This window comes from Eublepharis macularius, chromosome 1 (assembly GCF_028583425.1).
Source record: "Eublepharis macularius isolate TG4126 chromosome 1, MPM_Emac_v1.0, whole genome shotgun sequence".
NCBI lineage: Eukaryota > Metazoa > Chordata > Lepidosauria > Squamata > Eublepharidae > Eublepharis > Eublepharis macularius.
Window position 1 is genome coordinate 176620457 of NC_072790.1, and position 27059 is coordinate 176647515.

Consider the following 27059-nt stretch of genomic DNA (forward strand, 5'->3'; position numbering starts at 1 on the left):
CTCAGATACTCATAATTCTCTGTGTGAAAGTGAGACTATCACTGTTCAATGAGGCTAAGCAGGACTACACATGCAGAGAGAATACAACCCTTCTATAATAGCCCAGCTGCGCAAGTGTCACTTGTATGCCCCATCTCCCCAATTCTAGTCAACTGGTTTGAGTTTGTGAGTTGTGAGTTGAAAAATATTTTTGTGAACAGCCCTAACAATCCTGGCCACTGTTATAGTAAAATTTTCCCCTTCCTTAGTATCTTAACTGAATGAAGAGAGCACTAATAGCACAGAATATAGCAGCAGTTAAAATGTAACTTTATTGTTTTGCTTGAAAAACCAAATACAGAAGTATTACAAAAGTACTAAAGAAAGGCAACATTGACAGAGGTCGTCTCCCCTCCATTCCTTCATCTTGGAGCATCATATGGGACGGCATTCCCCCTAGGCCAATCAGAAATTGTCAGCCTGCTCTGCAAAGCAGCCATGTATTCAGCGGTATCTGTGGAACGAGGGGATATTGGGGGCATGAAAAAGACCACCCCAAACTTTTCCTGACCACATCACACACTGGCTGTTTGTGGGCCAAGCATAGTTTCCAGAAATAGCAGAAAGGGCTACTGTTACCCTTGTCATTATATGAAGGCCAAGTCCACAGGGATTGCAGTTGCCACTATGCACAGCTGACCACAGAGTCTGTGAAGGTCATCTTTAGAATTAAAACTGGACAGGAAAAAAACTCCCATTCTCCATCCACTGAAGGAACAAAAGAAAAAACGGATTATGTTTTGAAGGAGCTGAATTACTGATTCTGTTCTCAGCCAAACAACCTAGAAAGCAAAGAAACAGCAGCCTGTTTTTTCACTTCATTAATGCTGGTGAAAAGAAGGTCGCACACATCCCTGTATTGCCCTCACATGGAATGGGGCGGTTAAACAAACCTAGACTTAGAGGAGTCCTTTATCCTACCACTCCCCTGCTATCACCACCTACATGGACATCATCTTATGTGAAGACAGCAGGGTTAATTTGTTTCCACAGCTTAGAAAGCTTCTGGCCTTAAGAATCCAGTGGCAATGGTTTATATCCTATGCCTTGTTTCTGCTCCTCTTCATTTGTTGTAGAGGTAGTCCTCTGCGGAAGAGTGCATTCTTCTGGCACTGAGCACTTTTAACCTTCTTGAAAATTACAGATTGTGCCCAAGTAGAAGAGCCTGTTGCCAGGTGAGCATATGCTCCATACAGAAGAACAACCAGAAACAAGGTGTAGGGTCCAAGCTGATGAGAACAAGTGACACTGGATTTTTGCCAGTTGGCCCAGGTTTTATGTTCACAGACTAAGATCCATGTTTCTAATTACAACAAATAACAGAGAGGTCTTCCATACCATGGAAGTTCATATTTGTACAAATGTTGGTATTTTAAAAAATAAAAAAAATAGATTGCACAGCAGTCTTCACAGGATTGTACACCATACTGTTAGTATGCAGATAAGACTCTTTGGAGTTCATGTCCTCAACTTCACCTGGACAAAGAATAATGCAGCATGTGTGTTAGAATGGAGGTTCAAACTTGGGTTCCTAAGACCCCAATATGCACTTTAAGTATTATGGGACAGAAACGTAAAATGTAAGCTCATTTAACAGCATGTTAACTAGCCTACCTTGCGTCAACAGGCCAAGACAAATGGCATAGAAAAAAATTGTCATATGTCTGCCTACAAAAAGATGTAGATGTTAAAACATGTCCATGTTCCTTTCTCCCTTACCCCCCACCAGCAAGACTTCAAGGACTGGAATACTTGCCAGTTTTTGCCCCCAAAGTCTAATGATATAACATCCCAGGACATTCCTCCACTTAAATCTATGATGGCTACAAAAAATCAAAGACTCTTTTCATGCACACATTTCCCTGTAGTGCTATCCCATGCAACTGCAATGTGCATGTGAACAGTGTGACCACCTGGAAGAGGCCTTTTAAAAAATTCTTTCCCTTTCCCCCATCAGCACATGGCCTGTGGTTGTGGCATCCATACACATTCTAAAGTCACATGAGCTACCACCACAGAGAAATGATTTTAACGTGGCTGTGCCCTTCTTCCTTCTCCCCATACCTCCCATCTAACATTTGCCACATGCAACATACCATGAATTTCCATGTGCTGTAGTCCAGATGGCATAGGCAGCATATCACATAGACACCCCCTTCTCGCAGAAGGAAAAATCAGCTGGGACATATCATATTAATGTATAATTGTACCACGTCTGATGTTATCTCTTACAGTTGCACAATCACAATGTGCTTCCTGAACTAGCTGAATAGACTCAGCTGCCATGCAGCACTAAGGCCAGATCCCTCTTGACCTCAATAATCAGGAGAAGGCCAGAAACTCTCCCTAATTCTCAGAGAGGAGCCAGTCAACTGGGAGGAAACAGAGAGAACAACTCTACAAGGTCAGGAAGGGAGATTATAGAAGCCTGATAATCCTTCACTTTCTATTACATGGGTGGCTGCTCACTCATTAGTGCAACATGCCACTTTCCTTTTAGAAGAAACTGGCTTTCTGTGTAACAGGTAACATCCCCACAATGGCACTATGGCTTATGAGCCCAACTTGCTTAACACACATACATTCCATTTCTGCCAATCTTCAGAAGTGACGATGGCACGAAAGACACAAGAGAAAAGTCACCCATCTCATGGCACCAGGGATGTTGGTGGTTGTTGCAAACAAATGCCCTCCCAGATCTAGTCCCTGGTGAGCAGTTGGTTGGTATGATGATTCCTGAGAGTTTGAAGTATCTCCTTCAGTAGGCACATGATGGTTCTTCAACTGGAGCTATGGGACTCAAAGGCTTCAAAGTGCTCAGAGAGCGGAAGGCAAAGGTCGATGGGTCATACATGAAGTGAGGTGGTGGCCGGCTCCCATTGATATGCTGCTTGGAAGGAAGAAAAAAGAAACTGTCAGTGCTCATGAAATGACCCACATAATAAGCACAGAGGGACCAATCCTTGGGATCTTTTCTCTTTCCATGCTGCTCCCCTCACCCCCGAAGAATCCTTGACTCTTACATACACTTGTGTTCAGCCACCACACAGTTCCCTCTTTTCACAGAACCTGCCTTACTCTAAGCAGGAAAGTTTCCCATTTTCATCACCAAGCAAGTGCAGACAAGTTTACTGTCTCTTTAGCTATAAGAAAAAAACTGGGCAGAGGGAGACAATATTCAGTTCAGTAGGCACATGCTTTCCCACTCATTCTTGACAGCAAGGATAAAAGCTACAACCAATCAGAACTGGAATGAGAGGATCCAGCACAACTCTCCACTCAAAACTGGGTAGATACTCATCTACTCTCTTCTTGAAGATGTCACATGAAAGCTTGTGCTATTGCCTAACCGCAGCATAGATAGAAACATTAAAATATCAGAAAACAGTTCAACTGTTTCACATAATGATTCTTTGATAACAGAGGCACTCCTACATGGCAGCAGATCAGCTACTCTACATCAAATCCCCAACGAAAGAGATTGTACACCATTAAGTCTCCTCCAGACTCTAAGCCATCCTTTCTTAACACAACACATATCTTCTGCCTCCCTACTCCTGCTCTAAAAGAGCCACTTCCTAATACTGAAGGGCCATTTAGTAAATATTTACAGTCATTAAGGGATACTGTCATTCCTTTTGATACGGGCTCTGGTTTTACCAAAGCAAGTTGCTTCAGGCCAAGCCCATAGGATAGGACTATCCACTAATTTGAAGCTTGCAAGACCACACTCATGTTTAAGGCCAGCCCTCCCACACTGGTGTGCACAATTGGTGCCCTTCTGCAAAAGCAAAACCCAAACAAAACTGCTGTTATATATGCCTGTCTTCATATGTGCCATGAATGTATTCTGTGTTATGTGCTGGTCCTCTGAGGGCATGAGAAGTTTCTTATTGACGTTAAGCCAGTGGGTTATCTTCCAAGTATTTACTTTCTCTTTCCCTGCCGCCTCCAGCAAATGTCCTTGAATGCTGGCTGCGGCCCACTTAAAATGTATCCTTCTTAAGAACTGAGATGATTTCATTCTTTGTTCTGTCTAGCCTAAACCTAGCTCTCCTCTTCACCCCTCCCCCAGCTCCTTCACGCCCAAACCCAGCTCCCCTGAACCTGATAAGCAGCATAGGGTGCAACAGCATCTCGTTATACAGGAAAGGAGACAAAGTGCGAGGCTTCAGGCACTGAAACAGTGGCGTAGTGGCCTTGAGTCCTAGCAGAATGCAGCACTGCCTTGGAGGTGATTGCTTTTAAGCAAGGACGCCCTTTCCCTAGTTGCAGAAGCGCCTGAACAAAGACCCACCCGGCTCTACTGCAACCCAGCTCTCTGCTATACTTGCTCTCTCAGCTCTGACCTTTGGACTCAGCTTTCTGGACTACATTTTCTTCCTTGTTCCCTGGATGGCTTTGGTACACTTTGGGCTCAAGTTAGGTCTGTGTCTGTTTCCCCACCTGCATTCAGCACAGCACCTATGGGCTGTACAGGGGGAGATGGGCGAACTCAAGAAAGAGATGGCGCAGGTGATGGGAGGATTACAAGAAATGATGCATCGCATGCAACTGGTGGGAGAGCCGCCGGGGCCTGGGCCCAACGGAGATGGAACAGGAGTGGATCCATGGGAGAGACCACTCCAGCCAAGGCATCCCCCCTCCTCCCATTCCGCCATGGAGGGGCCCAGTTGGGCCACTGGGATTACAACCTGCCGCTCCTTCACCCAGAGGGGTATCAGGTGCTCTGCCACCACAGGGACCCCCAGTAGGTCCATTGGGATTTCTCCCCCTTCCTCCCCCTCCCCTGGGAGTCACAGTCATCCCGCCGCCTCGGGGGGGGGTGCCGATCAGACCACCGCTGCAACCTCCCCTGGTCTACCACCTCCAGGGATACCGGCCACGCCACTAGGGGCCCCTCCCACAATGCCACCACAACAGGGGTGCATGGTTCGAAGGAGACCCTGAAGAGTTGGAATACTTTATTGTGAAAGAGCTGGGGTTTTTCCAAGAGTGGGGCCACACTTTTCCGAATGAACACAGCCGGGTAAGCCACCTGGCGTCCCACTTGGGGGGGTCGGCTGCTAAGTGGTATGTTACCCTATACGATGCTGGGGCCCCAGAGTTATGGAATCTTGATACGTTCATGTGAACATTGAGAGCTCAGTTTGAGGACCCACGCGAGGAGGAGCGGGCCAGAATGAAGCTGAAAAGGATGTGGCAAGGCTACCAACCCGTGCGTGAATACGCCACAGAATTCAAGCAGTACGCAGCAAACGTGTGTGACTGGACCAAAGGGATTACAATTGAATTCTTCCGGGCTGGGCTGAATCCTGAGTTGCTGGCGAAGGCCCTGGTACAGGATGACCCCCGGACCCTGCTGGGATGGATCCAGCTCGCCTGCGAGGTGGAGAACCGAGACTAAGTGGTGAAGCTTCTGAAGATGCAGCAGGTGACAACCAAGAAACCCCTTACTGAGGCAGGAGGAAGGGAGAAGAGAGCTAACAAATTGCATTCCCTGGACACGGAGCGAGCCATCTGTATGAAGAGGGGGCTATGCCTACAATGTGGAGGAGTGGGCCATTTTACTGCTGAATACCCAAGAGGGCAAAAGAAGCCGGTAGAGAAGAGCTGCTTGACAAAGAAGGTCACAGCATCAGCTAGCACACTGTCCAAAAAGTCTCCCAAGAAGAGATGTAAAGTGGCAACTGGCCTCAACGTGGAAAAGGAGGAGACTCCCTTCCAACTGGTGGGAAATGCCAGTGACCTGTCGTAAGGAGGCCCCATCAACAGGTCCCGAAGGAACCAGCTCCTCAAGAGGTGAGACCAAAAGGAGCCTTGCTTTACATGCACGTGACTTCATTTAACCCCCAGAGGGCTACCCATATTCAAGAGCGGGTGTTAATTGACGCTGGATGCACTCGGGATTTGATTGCCCCTGCACTAGTCACCAGGTTGGGGTTGAATGTTTGCAAATTGGACCACCTCATCGTATTTGAACAGATGGATGGTCCCAAATTAAAGAAGACCCGGGTAATGTGGAAACTGAGCTTGTCCCGGTAGGGATAGGGAATCACTGGGAAGCTAGAACTTTCGTAGTAAGTGATGCCACCAAATTCCCTTTGGTTTTGGGGATACGGTGGTTATGGGACCATGGCCCATATGTGAAGTGGAAAACAGGAGAACTGTTTTTTGCTGGGGGGAATGCCAAAATCATGTATGGAAAGTTCAGTGACAAAAACTTGGCCCAAGGGTTCATCCGCCCAGCTAGTTCTCCTCATGCTGCACCTGTGTTGTTCCGTAAGAAAAAAGACAGGGGGTTAAGACTGTGTACTGATTATAGGGGGATTAATGCCGTCTCCATGTTTAACGCTTGCCCCCTTCCCCTAATCCAAGATTTGATGGGAGTGGTGTCCCAAGGGAAAATCTTCTCGAAACTGGATTTAAGAGATGCATACTTCAGAGTATGAATAAGGGAAGGAGATGAATGGAAAACAGCTTTTAACACTCCCTTGGGACAATTTGAATACAGAGTCATGCCATTGCAATCGTTCCTGGATTTCACTAATTTCTATAGACCATTCATAAAAAACTTTGCCCAGATCTCCTTGCCCTTATCTGATTTGTTGAAAACCAACGGAAAGGGGCTGCAAGGAGTGAAACCCAGTGCTAAATTAAATTGGACTAAGGAATGCCAAGAGGCTTTTGAACACCTAAAATCCCTATTCTCCTCAGAGCCGGTCCTGCGATACCCAGATGAAAATCAGAAATTTATTGTGCAAGTGGATGCAAGCGACGTTACCATGGGGGGTGTAATTTTGCAAGCAGATGATGATGGGAAATTACACCCCTGTGCTTATGTATCAAAGAAGTTCTCTGAAACAGAACGCCATTGGGCGGTATGGGATAAAGAGGCTTCGGCAGTTAAATTAGCTTTGTGTACCTGGAGACATTGGCTGGTGGGGGCTAAAGTGCCATTTGAGCTTTAGACTGATCACAGAAATTTAGAAGCGTAACGCATCCTGCATAAATTAGGCGCCAAACACCTATGGTAGGCAGAGTTCTTCTCCAAGTTTAATTTTACACTGACACACCTCCCTGGCAAATCTAACTTCCTGGCAGACGCCCTCTCGAGCATGCCCCAACATGAGAGCCAGAGAGAGGAAATGATAGACACAATGTTTTCACCAGCCCAGTTGGGGGGGGGGGCACCCAAAGCCAAACAAAACAATTAAAGCAAGCTGCTCCCTCCATGAACTGGGAGGAAAGAATGAAGAAGGAGGCAGAGAAAGAACGAGACGCTTTACCCAAAGACAAGCTGCAGAAGTGAGAGAATGGTGGCTGGTATCGACAGGGTAAATTGTATGTTCCAGCCAGTTTAAGGGGGGAGGTGTTGAAACAATGTCATGACTCCAAGTTGGCTGGCCACTTAGGATATTTAAAACATTGCATCTGGTGCAAAGACAATTTTGGTGGCCAAACATGAGAAGGAACATTTCTCAGTATGTATCCACTTGCCAAGTGTGTTTGATAGGGAAAAGCAGAAGGGGTAAACCACCTGGTCTTCTGCAACCCTTAGAAACCCCCTCGCAGCCATGGGCTGTAGTCTCAATGGACTTTATTACTGACCTTCCCCCATCGAAGGGAAAGACTGTAATCTTGGTGGTGGCTGATTTGTTTTATAAGCAAGCTCATTTCATTCCATGCTCCAAGATTCCAACCGCAAAGAGACTAGCCACCCTCTTTATGCAGCACGTAGTCGGGCTGCACTCATTTTCAGATAAAGTAATATCCGATAGAGGAATCCAGTTCATTGCCAACTTCTGGTGGGAGCTACTGCGAGAGGAATTAGCTCTGTCCGTCATCCCGAGACCGACGAGCAAACCGAAAGGATTAATCAAGTGCTGGAACAGTTCTTACGATGCTACATTAATTTCCAGCAAGACAACTGGACTGATTTTTTAGTTTTTGCAGAATATTGTTATAACAATGTATTGTCGAAGGCTTTCACGGCCGGAGAACGATGGTTGTTGTGGGTTTTCCGGGCTGTATTGCCGTGGTCTTGGCAAGACCACGGCAATACAGCAAGACCACGGCAATACAGCCCGGAAAACCCACAACAACCATTGTTATAACAACTTGGTGCATAGTTCCACCGGTGCCTCCCCCTTCATGGCTACAAGGGCACAGCAATGCCATTTGTGAAAACCCCAGACACCAACAAACAAGGGGATCTGGGAGAATGGTGGTCTAAATTAACAACTCAATGGGGGGGGGTGATTAAAAATACTCTGGAAAAAGCTAAAGAGGATTACAAAAAACATGCCAAAAAGAAAAGATCTGCCCCATGGAAATTACAAGTGGGAGACTATGGGTGATTCCTCACTAGTGGTTTTCCGCAGTTCAGCTTCCAAATGACCTCAATTTTTTTTTTTTTGCGTTTCCACATGTGGGAAGGCAATCCTAGCAGCAGCTTCGAAGTCACTGCAGGTTTTTTTTCCTTCCTGCTTTTCCCTGATTTATTTTTCCATTCGCTGCGGATTAGGGATTTTAATCATGCGAAATTCTTTATCCGATGTTCTCCCCACCCTTGCCCTTTTCCCTCACCCTTCAAATCAACTAAATTTGATTGGTTGATCACATTTTCCAAGCCACACCCACTACCCTTTCCCTTCCCCTCTTGTTTCTCTCTTTTTAAAAAAATTATACAAAACGTTGCAACGTTTCTACATGTCTATGCAGAAACATATCCTGTGTCACATGATGACAGCTGCCCAATAACGGGTCTGTTTTTCAATGGACCAAATTTGTTACTTGTTGCTCTCTGACAGCTGACAGCTTCTGAGGCAGAGGGAAAGCGGGGTCATCAGTAACAATTTTCCCTCCAAATGTCAATAACTAATACTCATTCCACGATATCGGCGGGAAATGCTCTGACCTATCAGATGTGTTTATTTGATGCAATGTTTATACATAGCAATGTGTGCTCTGAGAAAAATTTTGATGTGTTTATTTGATGCAACGTTTATATGTAGCAACATTTTTAAAAGAAATTAAAAATGAAGAAGACGCACATCTGTCGACACTTGCCCTGGAAAAAGCAATGAGGAATCAATTTTTATACTGGCACATTCCACATGATGGACTTTGAGCATGATAAAATGAAACGTCAATGCGAAACAAAAGCCTTAATGCAGAATCGGGAAGCGGTGGATTCGTACAACTGCACTGCAGCACAACTGCTCAGAAAGTCCGATCAAAGTCGATCATGCAGAATCCCCCTATGTGTACATCTCCACTAAACATCTAAGAAGGGAGCAACCCAGCAAAAAGCTGGGGTGGAAATTTCTAGGTCCATTCCAAGTTAAAAAAATAATTAATGAGGTGACTGTAGAGGTAAACCTACGCAAGAAAAAAAAAGTCCACTCGGCATTTCATGTCAGCCTCCTGAAGAAAGCTCCCCAACCTGATAAATGGTATCTGGACTGAGGAGTTCCCCCTTCCTCATGGTGGATGGACAGCTGCACCATGAAGTGAAAGACATTCTGGACTCTTAAGTTAAAACGGGGAGAATTATTCTACTTGATTTGTTGGGTGCATTTTGATGAAAGTCAGAGGGAATGGGTAAAAGCTTCAGATGTAAATGCCCCAAAACTTGTACGCAAATTTCACAAGGCTTACCCTAATAAACTGGGTCCAATATAGGGGGGAGACCTTCTTGAGGAGGGCAGTATGTCATACATGCCTGTCTGCATATCTGCCATGAATGTATTCTGTGTTATGTGCTGGTCCTCCGAGGGCATGAGAAGTTTCTTACTGATGTTAAGCCAGTAGGTTATCTTCCAAGTATTTACTTTCTCTTTCCCCACCACCTCCAGCAAATGTCCTTGAATGCTGGTTGCGGCTGGCTCGAAATGTGTCCTTCTTGGGAACTGAGATGATTTCATTCTTTGTTCTGTCTAGCCTAAACCTAGTTTCTCCTCTTCATCCCCCCCCTCCCCAACTCCTTGGAGCCCAAACTTTATCAGTCCCTGACCTAATGGCGGGAATCTCCCCTATAACTAACACTACCAACCCCATCCACATCAGTTCTGCCAATCCAGTTGTCTGAGCACCTTGAACTTGATGGATCTTTAATAAAGTTACTTCAACCAATACACCTGCATGTCTGCTGTAGAGAGCTTGGGGACCTACCTGCCAAAGACTGACAACTGCCTTCTGTTATGCGAGAAAGGAGATGAAGATGATCACCTTCAGCTCCCTTGACTCATATGCATTACATGTTATCAAGCAGACTCAATACCTTGATTTCTTTCCCTGCTCCCTCCAGCTTGTCTGAATGCCAGAGCTTACTCAGCCAGGTTGGATGGATGGCCCTTTTGCCATTTATTAGGCTTTTTAGCCCCAATTAGCATGTCTTTCTCCAGAAGTGACTGCTGATGTTTCATGGTTATGACTGCTCTGAGGCATCCACTGTACAGAGGAGCGTAGTCTTTGATATACACATTTTGTCTTATCTAATGGATCAACAGCTAAGGGTCATAAAGAGACAGCTGCCTCTGTGCAGCTAGTCAAATAGGATCAACTCTCTGTTGTGGGAGAAAGTTTATTAGATTGTTCAGTTCATTCCTCAGAATGTATTCCCTCAGTATTCAACCTGTTGCCAAGTGAAGGAAATGAGAGCTTTCACTTCAGTGGAAGCTGAGGCACAGATTTTAAAGAAAATAAACCACTAACTTAATTTTTTTCTAGTTTACTTATGCTCAAGCCCATGCTCTGCATACAGGAGGTCTTAGGTTAATTCTTTTTCAGCTCTACTAAAACGTTTGAGGATTAAAGTGAGCAGGACCTTAGTTTTACAACTCTTCCCATGCAGCATGTCTTATGTAGTGTTCTTATTACTGCTGTTTAACCCCCCTGAGGAACAGTGACTTCTTCTCCCTAGCTTCTGAACAGTACCGAGATGTGTTAATACTGCCTTGTGATTTCTGGCTCATTTTTTCCCCTTTTCAAGTCTCACAGTCTCTTCAGTGGAAACTAGACTCAGTCCGCCTGTTGTAACTGGAAACAATGCTAGTCTCTGGGGTTTCTAGCAGAAGCAAACTGTCTCTGTGGGATCACTGACTCTACTCTCTCTAGTTAATATGCTGAGGTTGTTTGAGATGACTTCTTTTGGAGCCTGGTATTAATAGCATTCTTTTGTGCTTTCCATACCTATTAAAGAAATGGAAAACAATGCCCAGATTTTCCTTCTGTTTTTCTTTGTCTTGGTTTTTAGCCTTTTTGCTTAATTTTTTAAAAATTAGTTTTTCAAATAGGAAAGTACTATAACAACACTTGACACTCTCTTGCTTAAACTGTACATTGACATGTCTGTAGACTAGGTCATGTCAAATCTATGGAAAGTGGAGGCAAAAGGATTTCAGGCCATTTTGGGGGAGATATGGTACATGCAAGGCAAAGTGCTTACAAATTAAAGCTGCCTTCTAACTCTCACCTCCATCACAATGGTAATTGCTTAGCCCATATGACACTCTTCTGCAAGTCCCTGCTCTGGTTTTCATCTCCTTCCACTTCCAGTATAAGGGCCTTGTCCTAATGTTTTATTTACCCTACCACCATTACTGCCATCATCTTGCCCTCCCTGGTCCTTCTGCAGGGTTGTCATGTGTCTGGTGTTCATCTGGACAGTCTGGTATTTTGGGAAACTGCCTGAGGAAAAATGTTCCCCAAATACCTGACACCTCCTCCCTTTTTACCTTCTACTCCATTGTACAGGTGAGGACCTTCTGCATGGTGCCGGCAGGAGCAGTCAGTCAGCCCAGGTGCCCTCTGCAGTGCTCACGCCAGCCTCCTACAGCTGTGAGGTGCTGCCTAGGAGTGGCCAGCCAGCCCAGGCACTCAATAGGCCTCCTGCAGCTGTGCAGTGCCAGCCTAGTCACCTGGGCAGCCTCCTGCAGGAGCAGCCAGCCTCCTGCCAGCCTCATGTGGCTTCACGGCCCTGACAAGAGCAGCCACCCAGCCCAGACAGCTTCCATGACACTCCTGCCAGCCTCCTGTGGCTGTGCGGCCCCGGCAGGAGCAGCCAGCCAGTCCAAGCAGCCACCTGCAGCTGCACATGCCAGCAGAAGCAGCCAACCAGTTCATGCACCTGTGCCAGTGATGACATCACTTGCAAGTGACGTCATCACTCTGACTGGGGCATGCACGTGCGAAGAAAAAAAGAGATGTGAGTGCCAGGGCCCGGTCCAGTTTCTTTGAGGAGGACATCTGGCAGTCCTATCCCTCTCTCCTTCTTATCTTTGGTTCTTTGAACTCTAACCTTCTCCCTTGCTGTTCCCTGTACATAGACAATTGTATGGTACTGCCCCTGTTCCTTGAAATCTCTCCTCAAAATTCACATTTTCCTGTGAACCCCATTGCTGTTCTTCCTTGTGTAGCCAAGGGCCACCATAAAATGAGGAATCCTTGAGAACTGTGTTAACAGAAATGAGGGCTTTCCACTTTATACCCAGGGATGCGCAGTTGTGGTGAAAATAGGCTGTCCCTTTCACCAGCTATTAGCTACTGCTTGGGTTACCAACCCTGGCTTGGAAGATTCATGGTGACATCAGGATGGTATCTGGGGAAGGATTTCCATTTCTCCTAGACCATATGGTATTACCATAGAGTTTGCCATCCAGAGGGGCCATTTTCTCCAGGGGAACTGATCTCTGTAGTCTGGAGAGCAGTTTTAATTTCAAGAGAACTCCAGGTCCAAACTGGGTTGGCAACCCTAGCTGCTTCCCCCCCCCCCACATATTATGCACAGCATCCCTGAAGTGCTTGTTTCTATTAGCTTCCCTTAGTGACAATTTCCTAAGTGCTATCATCCTCTGAACTGGAGACTCAAAGCAATGCTACCATCCTTGAAGGACTGGAAATAGAAACAACACCCCCCAGCCTTTCTTCCATTGCCATTATTTTCTTGTAGAACCTCTGAAAAGTGGTAACCTATCCTCTGCAGAATACTATTTTCAACCCAACATTCTAAGAGATTGTGGTGTTCTAAAATGTCTCCACTTACTGTTGACCACGATACACCTGACAGCCCTCATCATAAGGCCTTCGTGAAATGATATCAGTGCAGTCCAAAAAAACATGTGGAAACTACAGTGTTGATAAGCAGCTATCACTACAAGCCAAATCACTTGTGAATTCTGCATCTTTCAGGTTTTCTATTTCTCTCCTTTCATCATGAGTAGCATTCTGGCACCTTCAGTTTCCTACTGTGAAGGTTTGTCTATTCCATCCACGGGACCTGTTGAACAACTCCAGGACTTAGTCTGCTTTTAAATATAAGGCTTTGCACAGTTACACTGAGTTCTTCTCTTTTCCCCCTCCCATATCTGACTGCTATATAAGCCAGCTGCTTGTTTTGCCGCTCTTGTTTGGTTGGCATTTCAAAATGGAGGGCAGTGCCAGATCCCTTGTCCACTTTTTCTCTCTCACATTGGCAGGCAGTCTTTTTCACAGAAGAGGGACAAATGTGTCTGATTAATTCTGCCCCTCTAGCTCTGAATAGAAGTTGCTACGTTACCCTCCTGCTCTAGGGCCTGCCAGAGCGTGCAACATCCATAATGCCATAGCAGGCAGCTGGTGAATTGATACTCTTAAAACATGCCCTTCTTGCTATTAGACAGTGTGTGGGGGTAACAGAGCATGATTTTTCAGGGCAGAGTGGAAGCTAGAGTAGAATCTGCACATCTTTGATCATAAGATGCCAGCTTGGTTTGTGAATGGTGGTGGTGGGACACCCTTACTAGAAATATGCTTAATATTAGAAAACTTTTATTATAACACTTTTGCAAAGCTTTTGCATGGTGGGATTTGTGGCTCCAATCTTGAAATAGCTGCTGGCAGAAAAACAGGTCAGCTGAGAGCCTCCCTGAATTGCAAGCCTCGTGCCAGGAACGAAAGTAAATGTGGCTCGTTTTTGATGTTCACTGTGAATGTGGCTCTCTGCAAGACATAGCACGAGTACCACTTCCTTAAAGAAAAAATTCTAAGATTTCACAGGCCAGACTTGTTCTCAGGGCAACAAGATGCTGATTTTTTTCAAGCATATGTTAAATTGGATGATGCGCAAGGGGATCCATGGTACACTGTTCCCTTGGCTAGAAAGTGCTTGTGACAAAGCATGCCACCATCTTTAACCTTCTAAATGAGAACACACACACACACACACAAACGATGGAAGCTTCTACAGAGTTGACTTTGCTTATGTAAAAGGGGAAGAAATACAGAAAACACACTGCATACGAGACCTACTCTCCATGCAAAGAGGTGACACATGCTGCACTTTTTGGATATGATCTGGATTATGTCCCCAATTATAGTCTGCATCTCTGTTCTTCAAAAAAGCTTTCCCAGAGGACCACTGTTAACAGACATATATATTTAGGCTAGTTTCCTATCGCACTAGTTCACTCTTTGAGTTTGGCATCCTGATGCCTTTTTCTTCTACCTCTTACTTTTAAGACAGTAGAAGAAATGTCCAGATGAGCTACATTAGCTGAGGACAAGTCACAGCCCAACTTCCACTTTGTATTATTGCAATGTTGCTATGGGGTGGCTCCATTTATGGAGGTCAAGTAAACATACCAATGTCCTCATGGGGTGGGGGGAAGGCAGTACAACTACATTTACAAAGTTTCATGTGGCCACTGGCAAGTGTACAAAGGGGGCAACTAGACAATGTGCAGTCTTCTTCTTTGAAAAGTTCCAGAGAGAGAGACATTATGCGCAGCTACCCATAATCAGGCATTACAGGAAATTAGCCAGATCTGGGTTTTCACTGAAACAACTCAAGATGGGGGTGGAGAGGGTTTCTTCTTGGCACAGTGCTTGCATTCATAAATGCTTTCCCTGCCCTATGTTGTAAAGCCCAGAAGACAAGCATGTGAAATGGAAAAGAAAGGGGCATTTTTAATGCATTTCGTCTGCAGAAATTACTGGCATAGATTTCTACTGATGTGATTTGTGCAGAGAATTGTCCTCATTTGTTTGACTTGTGAAGGAGACAGAACTGTGACCCCATTTGCTTGTCACTCTGAAATTATGCGGGGGCGGGGGAGGGAGGGTGTTGATCTGTACTTTGACTAGAGTGAGTGGATTTTGCTTGTAGTCTTGGTACACCCCCCCCCCACCCCCGGTGGATCTCAAAAGTAGAGGCTCACAGTGGAGGATCTAGTGGAAGAACTTGATGAAACAGCTGGCAGAATTGATTGTCTCCAGCCTTCCTGGTCCCCAAGCAGCCTGTTTTTTGTACTGAAACTCTTTTCGGAGGACGAAAAGAGCTCACAAGCAAAATACGCCACAGTGTGGAGTACTACTGGATAAAATCGCCTCCTCCCCCCTCCTCTGTGGAAAAGGGAGAAAGATTTTAACCAGCCCCCCCTCCTCAGGCAGCACCTCATGCTACCCTGCATTTTGCTTGAAAGAGCCACCCAGTCCTCAGATAAGAGTCCTGAGACGGGCTTCCTGGGGGAAGGTCTCTCTGCCACCTCGTTCAGCGAATGTTTCCACTGGATTCAACCCAGTTTGTTGGCATCTTTGAAGAGTACAACAGAACTCTATTTTATTGCTTGCAGCTTCCTAAATTTCCTTCCCCCTTTCATGGCAGGTTCATGTGCCCTTCTGAATGAAGAGAAGCTGGGTAGGCACAACACAACAGCAACTGTTAGGGTCCTGAACAGCCAAGGCAGCATTCACAGATCTAAGTTAGAGGGCAGGCCATAGTACTGGGCTAGCCAAATAAACAATAAGACAATTCAAATGAAGAGTACCAAATCCTGGCTACCTAATATTTAGGTCTGAAAGCTCTCAACCTATAAAATTAAGACAGGATCATTTAACCTAGCAGAGACCCTAAACCAATTAACCTAATTCCAATGCAGATTTTTTTAAAAAACGGTTTCCTTGAATCTCTTTTTACCACTGCCTACAGGTACCAGTTTGAGATTCTTCTGCAGTTCCACTGAAAGTGAAGAGTGTTCAATCAACACAAATGTGCACAGCTACAAAGAGGGACCTGATGCAGTACATATGTGCTTTTAAGGCATGTAGCCTTTATGTATAATGCAAATCAGCTTCTTCTGGCTTAGAGAACTATAAAGCATGGAATGAATGAGAGCCTTATGGAGTCAGACTGCAGTATGTGCAGATGTGCATGCACAGAACGCCCTATAATTTGCATTAGCTCCAGGCAGTGCAATTCCACACAGCTAAGCAAGCCAGACAGACAATATTATCCATTTAGAAAGAAAAGAAGATTGAGAGAACGAACTAAACTGCATCCTTAACATCTTCGTATAGCCAAAGTTGTTGGCACTAATACTACACGTGCCAAGATCAAGCATATAACCTGGGGGCAAACTGCTTTTCTGGCAGAGGCCATGAATCAGACTAATGGTGTATCATACAGTGAAAGTATTCATAAAAATAGAAGCCAGATTCCCCCAAAATTCACAAAGGAGGAGATCTGCTGACACCGTGACTACAGAAAGTAAAGCAATGACCTCCTCACTGCAGGTCGGCTTTTTCAAGAACATTTATAGAACACTATGTCGGTAGAAGAATTGCCTTTCTGCTTCTACCTGGTCCCTGTGCTTCATGGATGCTGAAAATATATTAATGAATAAAATGGTACCAAATTTCTCAAAATCCCCAGGCACGCGTAGATAAAACAGAAAGAGTAAAAAGGATATTTAATCTGAACATAAGTGTTAAACCACAGAAATCTAATCCCATCTTAGTCACAGAAACAGGTCATGAAAATCATTTATCTGACTGAGGCAGAGCAATATAGGGCCCTCAGATTATCTGGACCAGTATCTCTGGAGTCTGGACCTTCTCTCAAGTAGCTTCTGGCAGAGATATTGTGAAGAAATGCAGTTACATACATAGGACAGGCAGCTGGATTGTTTAAGAACAGTTTCTCAATCTGAGGTCCACTAGCAATTTTGTTAGAACGGAGGCTGATCATCATGCCAAAAAAGGTGAGCAAGAAGAGGAAGAAGATCCACTTGCCTTTAGGGTGCTGCTGCCTATTAGAAAAGGCAGCGTTGGGGTGGAAGTGCCTGGGATGGTGGCCTCTGACCTCTCAAGAGAGTCTGGGCTTAATGAGAAGACAGAGGCCTCTGTGGGTAGCTGACTGCATGCCCTTGGAAACAGGGAGGCTCCTCTTCCTCCTTGGGAAAGCAGCCAGCAGGGACAGAGAAGAGCAGGAACAAAGATGTTGCCATTAACTGGCTTTCTCTGCATTTATGAAGCAAAGCGACTGTTCAGCATGTGCTAGGTGCCAGCAAGAGAAGACAGGAGCAGCTGGGGGATCCACAAAAATTAAATAGCGATGAGGACCTTCAAATCCTGAAGTTGGAAAAATAATGGTTTAAGAGCAGGGGTCAGCAACCATTTTTAATCAGAGAGCCCAACTGTGTCAAAATTCAGAGCAAGAGGTCAAAGAGCCACCATAAGAGAACTTGTTTGCATAATAAACAATACCACTTAATATTAAACTGACACATTGATTCATAATCCATACACTTTTTGCAGCCAAGACACTGGTTATTGTGAGTCCGTTAGTAGTAAGTGGCATACAGCAGATCTCACAATACGTTGCAAATATACACAGGGGCACCTGGAAGTCTGTTTTAGTTTTGCTCATGGTTTGCACTTGGATCAGTGGCAATCGTTTGCTGCTCTCATTTCCTTGTCTGCAAAACATCTTTAATAAGCTCTTTAGTCCCTTAATATCTTTGCCTGCCATTTCCTTCACATACTTGTTATTCTACCATTCCACACACCCCTCCAATATATCTTTAAAAATTTCATTAAAAAAAGAGAGTCACATTTGGCTCTAGAGCTAGATTGCAGACACCTGGAATTCCACACAGTCAATATGGCTACGTTCAGAACCAAACACCTTGGGCTAGTCCTTGAGTCGTTTACAGACGCTTTTGGAAAATGAACTGCTGTGTCAAGAGCATGAAATGTGAGATGGAGAAATGAAGTTTCTGCAGAGTAGTATCAATTTGCACCAACTTTTGTCCCAGACTAACAAGTGCATTGAGATAGTGCTTTCTAGTACTTCCCTTTTTGAGTCTTTCTTGCTTTGCACACTTTATTCAGTACGTAGTCATTCAAGAACTTTGTTCTGTCATCTCAAACTCCAGCATTCACACAAATTTCACTACTCAATCCAATAACTTCATCTGTTCTCCACTGCTGCCTCATAAGTCTAGCACTCCTTTTTGGAGCACCCAAGCTATATAACTGACCCCCTCTCCTTTTTAAGCACTTCCTTGTTTCTTTCACAAAGCCTTCCTTTAGCCTTATTCCTTATTACCATAAATAAAGAAGCCTACTGTACCCTCCACTGACTTTGTTCTTTTCCTCCTTTCCTCTCTTCCATCCAGCTGCTCTTTCCTGGTATGGTTCCTGGAGACGCATTACTACGGAGACACCACTGTAACCCACATAGACATGTGCCCACTTGTGTAATGGGGATCATCATGTGTACTACAAGATGCAGTCCATAGTTTAAATGTTCCACAATAGATTCTTGTTTCTTAACAATGTGCTTCAATCAGCACATTGATGTTGTATAAAGTAAGCCACATTTCTGTCTCAAAACCTTTAAAGTCCTGTCATTGACTTTGTTCTTACTTCCTCTTCGTGCAGCTGTGACCATGAGCAGAGTTATGGAAGGACAAGACAATAAGCGAAGACTGATTAGTTTTAACCAATTTTAGCAGCCTAAGCCTCAATTTCTTCCAATGAACTCTGGGAATCATAGATAATAGGAAGGTGTTAAGAAAATATGATTAGTGATCTTTAGCCATCTCGTAAGACCACTGAACTTGATCAGATTTATTTACTTCATTTATACCCCACCTTTCTCCCCAGTCTGGACCCAAAGCAGTTTACATCATTCTCCATTCCTCAATTTTACCATAACAGCCCCATGAAGTACGTTAGACCTTGTGACTGGCCCAAGGTCACCCACCAAGCTGCCATGACAGAGTAGGAATTCTAACCCGGATCTCACATATCCTAGCCCAACACTTTAACCACTACACCACGCTGTATAAAGGCAGTTTGATAGCAGCAGTTTCTCTATTCCTTTTCTAATTACAGGTACCCTGAAATGTGCCACTTTTAAAAAAATGGGTTGACATTTTCACTGAGCTATTCACTATCACTGCATTTCAAATAAATCAATGTTCTTCCTGTCAGCTTTCTTCACTGTCCAGCTTTCACATCCATACATCATAATGGGGAATACCATTGTTTGGATTATATTGATCTTGGTTCCCAGAGAGACATCTTTATCTTTAAGGATCTTCTCTAGCTCCCTCACAGCTGCTCTTCCAAGTCTCAATCTCCTTCTGATTTCCTCACTGCAATCTCCCTGCTGGTTGATGATTGAGCCAAGGAATAGAAAATCTTGTACAATTTCCTCATTGTCAACTTTAAAATTATATAATTCCTCAGCAGTCACTCATTTGAAATGTGGTGCTGGAGGAGAGTTTTGCAGATACCATAGACAGCCAAAAAGACAAATAAGTGGGTACTAACTCAGATCAATCCTGAATTCTCCCTAGAAGCTAAAATGACAAGACTAAGGCTATTGTACTTTGGTAACATCATGAAAAGACACGATTCTCTGGAAAAGTCAATAATGCTAGGAAAAGTGGAAGGCAGTAGGAAGAGAGAAAGACCTAAAATGAGATGGCTTTAATTGGCTTAAACTCCTCCAGTTTGCAGGATCTGAGCAAGTCTGTTAATGATAGGACGTTTTGGAGGTCTTTCATTCATAGGGTTGCTATAGGTCAGAGGCGATTTGATGGCACATAACATACACACATCCACTACCTCTCAAAGGTCCCATTTCTGGTATCTCACTGCCAGCTCAGATTCCATCAGGGTATATGTGAAGCTGGGATTTTTAGCCTGTCATACCTTAGAACACCTGAGCATTGGAGAAGGGGTGGGACATGGTGCATCCCTAAAGATGCCAGCAGCACTGTATTGGGGCAGAAGGAGGCAACCCTAGGGGTCAGTAAGGGCTGGGCAGGAGCAGATGGAAGGAAAGACAACAGAGAAAGGATCTACTCAAGGGCAAAGGTCTCCCTGGAGAAAAGACCTACTCAGGAGTAGACACAGAGAAGCAGGAACTGGGCAGATCCAGGAGGAAGAGGATAAAAAGGGCCCAGGTGAAGGGTAGTTGGGATCAGCACAGAACAGGGAAGGGGAGTAGTCAGCCAGTGGGCAGAGGCCCAGGACTCCCCTGGACTGTGAAAGTGGCATTCCTGGCCAGGAGGCTGCAAGTACTGCTGGGTCAGGCTGGGGGCAGGGCGGGGGGAGTTAGCTACTGTCCCATTCTCCAGGTGGGACAGGGGATCCCCTACTCCTAGTCTCTACCCTCCCACCTGGCCCACAGGGAGTGGGGGGGGGGTGAGGGCAGGAACAGGCCAAGAACCCCCCAGAGCACTCTCCTGCACACCCTGGAATGCTTCCACTTCTTGTTGGGAATGATGTTGAACTGTAGGGTTGTACCAGGGGGCAACTTGATAAAAATCAGCCCCAAATATGTTCCTCAAATTCCTTTTACAATTCATTATATTGGTTGAGAAATTCCTGGTGATTTTTCAGTCTTAGGAAATGGAATCAAATTTGTAGATGGATTCCAAATCAGCAGTTTCACATTGGAGTGTCCCTTTAAAATAATTTTATTGAAGAATGGCAGCTGTACGTCAGCAACAGAACATGCAAATATACTTATACATACAAACATGAGAAAGAGCCATTGTAGGCTGTTACAGTAAAATAACATCAATTAACTCTTCAAGATGCCAATAGAGTCTCTTTTTTAGGTTCCGTGAATCATTTGAAGCTGTCACTTTCTCCAATCCTGTGGCTTCTTCCACAACTAGACTGGCCAGTAATGGAACCCTCATGAAAAAACTTTAATCACATATTTATTTATTTAGAATATTTGTATGCCACCTTTCTACTCAAACAAGGTCCCCAAGGCAATGAATATTAAAATGCTAAAAAAATTAAAACAATTTTAAAACAATTTAAATTTAAAACATTATAAAACCAATTCAATAAACACACACAAAGACACAACACAAAGAACAAGGAGGAGAGCCAGTAACAGTTACTGAGGGCATGCCAAACAAAACGAAACAAAAAAAGGCTTCAACCACAGGTGGAAGACAGATAAAGGGGGCAGACAAATCTCCCTGAGGAGGGAGTTCCTAAGTTTTGGTGCCTCAATTGAGAAGGCCCTTTCTTGAGTTGCCAGTGCCACCCATCTAAGATCAGGTGTATGGCAAGGTTTTAACGTTAATGCTTCTGCTATGGGTGCAGCAAATAAAGCTTACCCATGTAGGCATGAATACAATTTAATGGATGACTCCCAATGTGTTCGAAACACGCTCTGCAGTGAAATTTATATAGCAGGTACAAGAGAATGCAGTATTGGGACCATTTAGCATCTGCATTCCATTGGTTGCATGCTGGCATTTCCCAAGCTTGTCTAATATAATTGCCTCTAAAGCTCTTTTGAAACTTGGCAAGAATAATCTATTAAGTTAAATTTGCACCAAACTTGCTTTGCAATATGCTGTACCACTGGTGGTGTAACCCTTCTTTTTGCATTAAATCAGCCACAGAGCTATTTCAGTTTTATATTCTCAAATTGTACACACACGGTATTTTAAAGGGAAATAGATATGAAGACGTCACAAATACAAAAATATCAAAGGAAAAATATTCTTCATTATTATGTTATAGTCCATATAGAGAGTTAAGTAGTTTTCTGGTGCCATTTGAGAACAAGACTGTTCTGTATTCCACGCATCTGAAATCGGAGTAATTTATGGCTAGTGAAGCACAAAAATTACTCTGATTTGGCATCTTTTGCTTGGGCAGCCAAAAAAAAAAGCTGATTTGGGCCCCACTTGCCAGGAGGTGTTAGTAGTCAGACCTTCCTCCCTATACTGCAAGGGATGTGAAATATCATAAACACCCTACCATACATCCTAGGCACTGCCTGGCCCCAGGCAGAGAGGAAGCCAGCTGGCCTGGAGACTGGAAAGTTACCCAGCCATGAATCATAGGGGGAATGACTGATTGAAGGACCTCATGCCCTGGAGAGCAGCAGAGATAATGAGGCTTCCTGAGACACCTCCCTGCCTAATCTCATCAATGCCTCCCTCTACCTTTCCTCTCCCACTTACCTAATAAAGCTAGTCAGCACATCTGATAGCTGTCCTGCCCGGTATTTACCAGGTCAAACAACAATAGTTTTGCCTATAGACCATCCCAGTTAATCACTTCAAACCTTTCCCAATGTACTGTCCTACCACCAGACAATCCATTAAGGTATTGTTTGAGGGAGCAAGACATCAGCCTTGCCCCAGGATACATTTTGCTCCATAACTGGGCCTCCCAGCCATGTGCTCAGTGTGCGTGTGTGTGTGTTTTGGGACTCATCCATGCACCTTGAAGTTCGCTCAAGCCTTCTCCTTCTCCCCATGAATCACTGTTCATTTTACTGCTGCTCCCACAGACCCCCCGCCTTCTTCAAGAGTGGTGATGATCACCCTACCCCAAATTACTCTCACCTATTTCCTCACTGTTTTCTCAGTTAGCTCTGTGTGTGCTTTCTGTATGGTTGCCTTTTTATTTCTCTTTTAATAAAAAAACCCTTTCCTGTTGAACATCTGCCTGATTAGTTTGAGAGTTCTCTAAGAGAATAATCCCCGTAGACACAGGTGGAGAATCCCTGTTACCCCCTCTCGCTTGTCTCCTTTAATGCTAATTCCCTCAACCAATTAAGGAGACCTCCTATTTGGGTAACAGAAGGCAAAGGGACCTGGCAACCCTATGCCGTATAGAGAAGCAAGGAAAAAACTACTTCCCAAAAGCACTGAACTCAGGGCAGATATCCCAGACAGAAACAGCCATAATATACTGGAGCCACAATCCTCTCTCCTTGTTCCCCACCCCACAAGTAAAATAAAAGGAAAACTTTCTCCCACCACTGTGTTTTAATATTAAACTCAATCCTTCCATTCTAGAACTCAATTGCAATATCACTATTCTGACTCTACAAACCTAAATAAAATAAACCACGACATAACCCCTGTTTATCTTGTCACACAAGACACAAACTGAGATTGATTTTCAACATTCAGCAATGAAGAAGTGAATGTCACAACATGTGTCATAAAATTAGACCGGGGCTCGCCACAAGAAAAAGACATTTTTCAGATATGTGAGAGCAAATGGAAGGAAAAGGGGTGATACCGCCGTTGCTGGGTTAAAATGGAGAAACTCTAACAGAGAGAAGGCAGAAAGGCTCAATGTCTACTTTATCTCAGTTTTCTTCCTGAAGAAGGGAACAGGTCCACCTAGAGATGGTAGTAGGCAAAGCATGGCTTCGGGGCTGCTGGCTGACATGGGTAAAGTTGTAGAGAAGCACCTAGCTGCTCTGGATGCGTACAAATCCCCTGGGCCAGATGGGATGTACCCAAGAGTGGTTAAAGAATTTTCAAAAGAGCTTGCAGACCCTTTGTCAATCATCTTCCAGGCCTCTAGGTGATGTGCCAGAAGACTGGAGGAAGGCAAATGTCATCCCAATCTTCAAGGAAGGGGAAAAGGATGATCCTGGGAATTGCAAGCCAGTCAGCCTGACCTCTGTCCCAGGAAAGATACTGGAACAGATATTAAAGGCATCAGACTGCAAGTATCTAATGAACAACATGGTGATACGGAGAAGTCAGCATGGATTTGTCCCCAACAGGTCCTGCCAGACCAACCTCATCTCCTTCTATGAACAAGTGACAGGCTTACTGGATCGCAGGAATGCTGTTGATGCAGTTTATCTGGATTTCAGTAAAGCTTTTGACAAGGTTCCTCATGATGTTCTGATGGGTAGATTGGAGGACTGTGATTGGATGGAGAGGGAACTAGTTTGATAACCACACCCAAAGTGTGATTGTCAATGGCATCATATCTGATAGAGGGAGGTGTCCAGTACTGTGCCACAGGACTCAGTTCTGGGCCCACTGCTTTCAATATTTTTATAAATGATCTGGACAAGGGTGTGATTACTCATTAAATTTGCAGATGACACCAACTTGGGAGGAGTAGCAAACACCCTTAAAGATAGGGATAGAATTCAACGAGATCTGAACACACTGGGAAAGTGGGCAGATTTGAATAAGATGCGATTTAACATGGATAAGTGCTCCACCTGGGTAAAAAAAATGCAAAGCGTGCATACTGGGCAAGGGATACTCTTCTGGGTAGTAGTGTGTGTCTTGGGATATGGGTGAATGGGAAGCTAAATATGAGCAGTCAGTATGATGCAGCAGCAAAAAAGGCAAACATGGTCTGGGGGGGGGGGCGTGTATCAACGAAGGCATATCATCCAAATCACAGGATGTCATTATCCCACTATATACTGCATTGGTCAGGCCCCACTTAAGAGTACGGTGTGCAGTTCTGGAGGCCTCACTTCACAAAGGATGTGGACAAATGGGAACAGGTGCAGAGGAGAGCAACCAGGGTGATCAGGGGCCTGGAGACCAAGCCCTATGAGGAAAGATGGAGGGACTTTGGAATGTCCAGTTTGGAGAAGAGGAGGTTGAGTGGAGACATGATTGCTCCCTTTAAGTATTTAAAAAGAAGTCATTTAAAGGAGGGATGGGAGCTGTTCCTGTTGACAAAGTAAGATAGGACTCGCAATAATGGGTTTGAACTACAGGAGGGAAGGTACTGGCTGGATGTTAGAAAAAAACTTTTTCATGTTAAGAGTAATTCAGCAGTGAATTAGCTGCCTAGGGACATGGTGAGTTCCCCCTCATTGGCAGTCTTCAAGGAGTGGCTGAACAAATATTTGTCAGGGATACTTTAGGCTGTTCCTGCATTGGGCAGGGGGTTGGACTAGATGGTCTGTAAGACCCCTTCCAGCTCTATGATTCTATGATTTATCTGGGGAAAGAGGAAAACACCTGAAAGTGCAAAATCCCAGATGAGAGTGAGGAGATGCTCACAGACCCTTAGATGAAAACCGCGACTTAAAAATGCTTTCAGAATAAAGAAGGGCTGCATCACACACAGTAAGATACAAAAAATGTAAAAAACTGCAGGTGCAGAAGAACTTTGTAAAGTCATTCCTGGCATGTTTTCAAACATACACGTTCTTCCTTTTGAAAAACATATATGAGAAAAAACAATTAAGATTGGACCTTCTCATCCAATTTATCAATACATTCAATTCTCAATGTGGCCAAACTCTCGGGATACTTAAAATTCAGAGACCGGAGCCATGAACAGACAAGACAGAACTTTCTACAAACCTCAGAAAAGCCACAGGTGTGCATAAAAATGTGAACTAAAGAAAAAAAAACATTGGTGGGTTAAACACTCCCCCATGATAGAAGTAACACCTGTAGCTTTAAGAAACAAAAGCTCTCTGTGCCTATCGCTAGACAATCACAAAACTTGCAAATTGAATCCTTGGTTTATGTCACTAAACGGCTGAGGCAGAGTGCAGGCCCCATATATATGAATGAATGGATGGATGGATGCATCTGAATGTAGTAAAGGAGGACATATAAAATGTGAGTTGGTTGGTGGCTGGGAAGGAAGCAGAGGAAGCAGAGCATATGGGCTGCCAGGAAGAGGGAAAGTAGTAATAAGTGTGGGGAGGGGATACAGGAGAAACTGAAGTTCCCCATGGCCCAGCTGGGTCTGGTCCCATGGTGGGCACTGCATACCATTCTGTTCTCATTTCCCTGTTTTGCTATCCTCAACTAGTTGCTGTCTTACTGGCAGGAGCAACAGAAGTTCCAAGTTATTCCTTTCTAATGACCGAAACCATTTAGCTTTTAAAAAGTACCATCAATTATAATCTTCCACACAGGGCACAAAGTAAATGCAGACTTGTACTATATAATGTCCCCATTTCAGATGTTAATAAGGGGAACTAGAGCTTTCTGGGAACAAAGAGAAGAACAAACCTACTCTTTGAGGCAAGCCCCGTTTATGGCATCACGGATCTCATCCTGGACTGAGCTGATACCCTATGGAGTAGGCAAGTGGAATCAATTTACAAAGGCACTACAAGCAGGTGGAAAGGAGGCAATGACTCTTACTCCTGTCCTTGCTCCTCCTCCCTTCCATTTTCTAGAAAAATTAGGGGCCTGCAATTCTGATCCAGTCTGTGTCCATCACATTTCACTTACCCTTCTGCTTTCCCCAAATTAAGTAAAAGATGTTCAGTTACCTTCTCTTTTTACAGCTTATAGACTACAACGTTATCAGTATGTAACAAAATGACACTGTTTCAAAAATATATATTTATACAGGCCCATTTAAATCAAAGATGTCCATTCATTATGCAGGACTACAATCACGCCTTAGGGCAGGACATAACTGCAGATGCAAGACAGACTGCCTCCCAATCCTTAATTGTGGTACTCCTCAGACTATACTGCTGTATAGCAAGCTACACTGCACTCGCTCTTAGCGCGATGCAAACCTTTGCTGAATAGGTTAAGCCTCATAGATCTCCCTACCCTCCACGATGAAAGAACTCCTTGTTTTTAGAAGAAGAAATTTCAGCAGCATGCTGTAGTGACGACTTTTCAGGCTACAGAAACCAGAGATAAAGAAAGGAAGTCATTCTAGGGCTCTGGGCCAAATCCCCAGGAGCAGAGAGCATCGAAGAAATAAAGGGGATTATGATCTGATTTTGATCCTTATTTCTTAACACTTTTGCATTACAAATAATTCCTCAGGTGGTCAATCATGCAGGGCGTCATTTCTAGGGAATCAATTATCCATATCACCTGGTCTGGAAGCTCACACCCAAATCCTCTGCACATGGTTAAAGATATCTTCATCTTTTCCTGTTTCTCAGTGCTAGAGTTTATCTCTTTGAATCACTGGGACTTTCTAGCACAAATCAAACT

At 44.4% G+C, this 27059-nt stretch overlaps 1 protein-coding gene across 1 annotated transcript in view; it reads right to left on the reverse strand.

Annotated features, from left to right (window-relative positions):
- Positions 1 to 286: 286 nt before the first annotated feature.
- The window catches only part of LOC129333261 (uncharacterized), an 82751-nt gene continuing 55978 nt past the window's right edge, over positions 287 to 27059 (reverse strand). Inside the window, exon 5 of the mRNA XM_054984825.1 lies at positions 287 to 2926. Coding sequence (XP_054840800.1) covers positions 2798 to 2926 — 129 coding nt within the window. The 3' untranslated portion in view covers positions 287 to 2797. The remainder of the gene's footprint in view (positions 2927 to 27059) is intronic.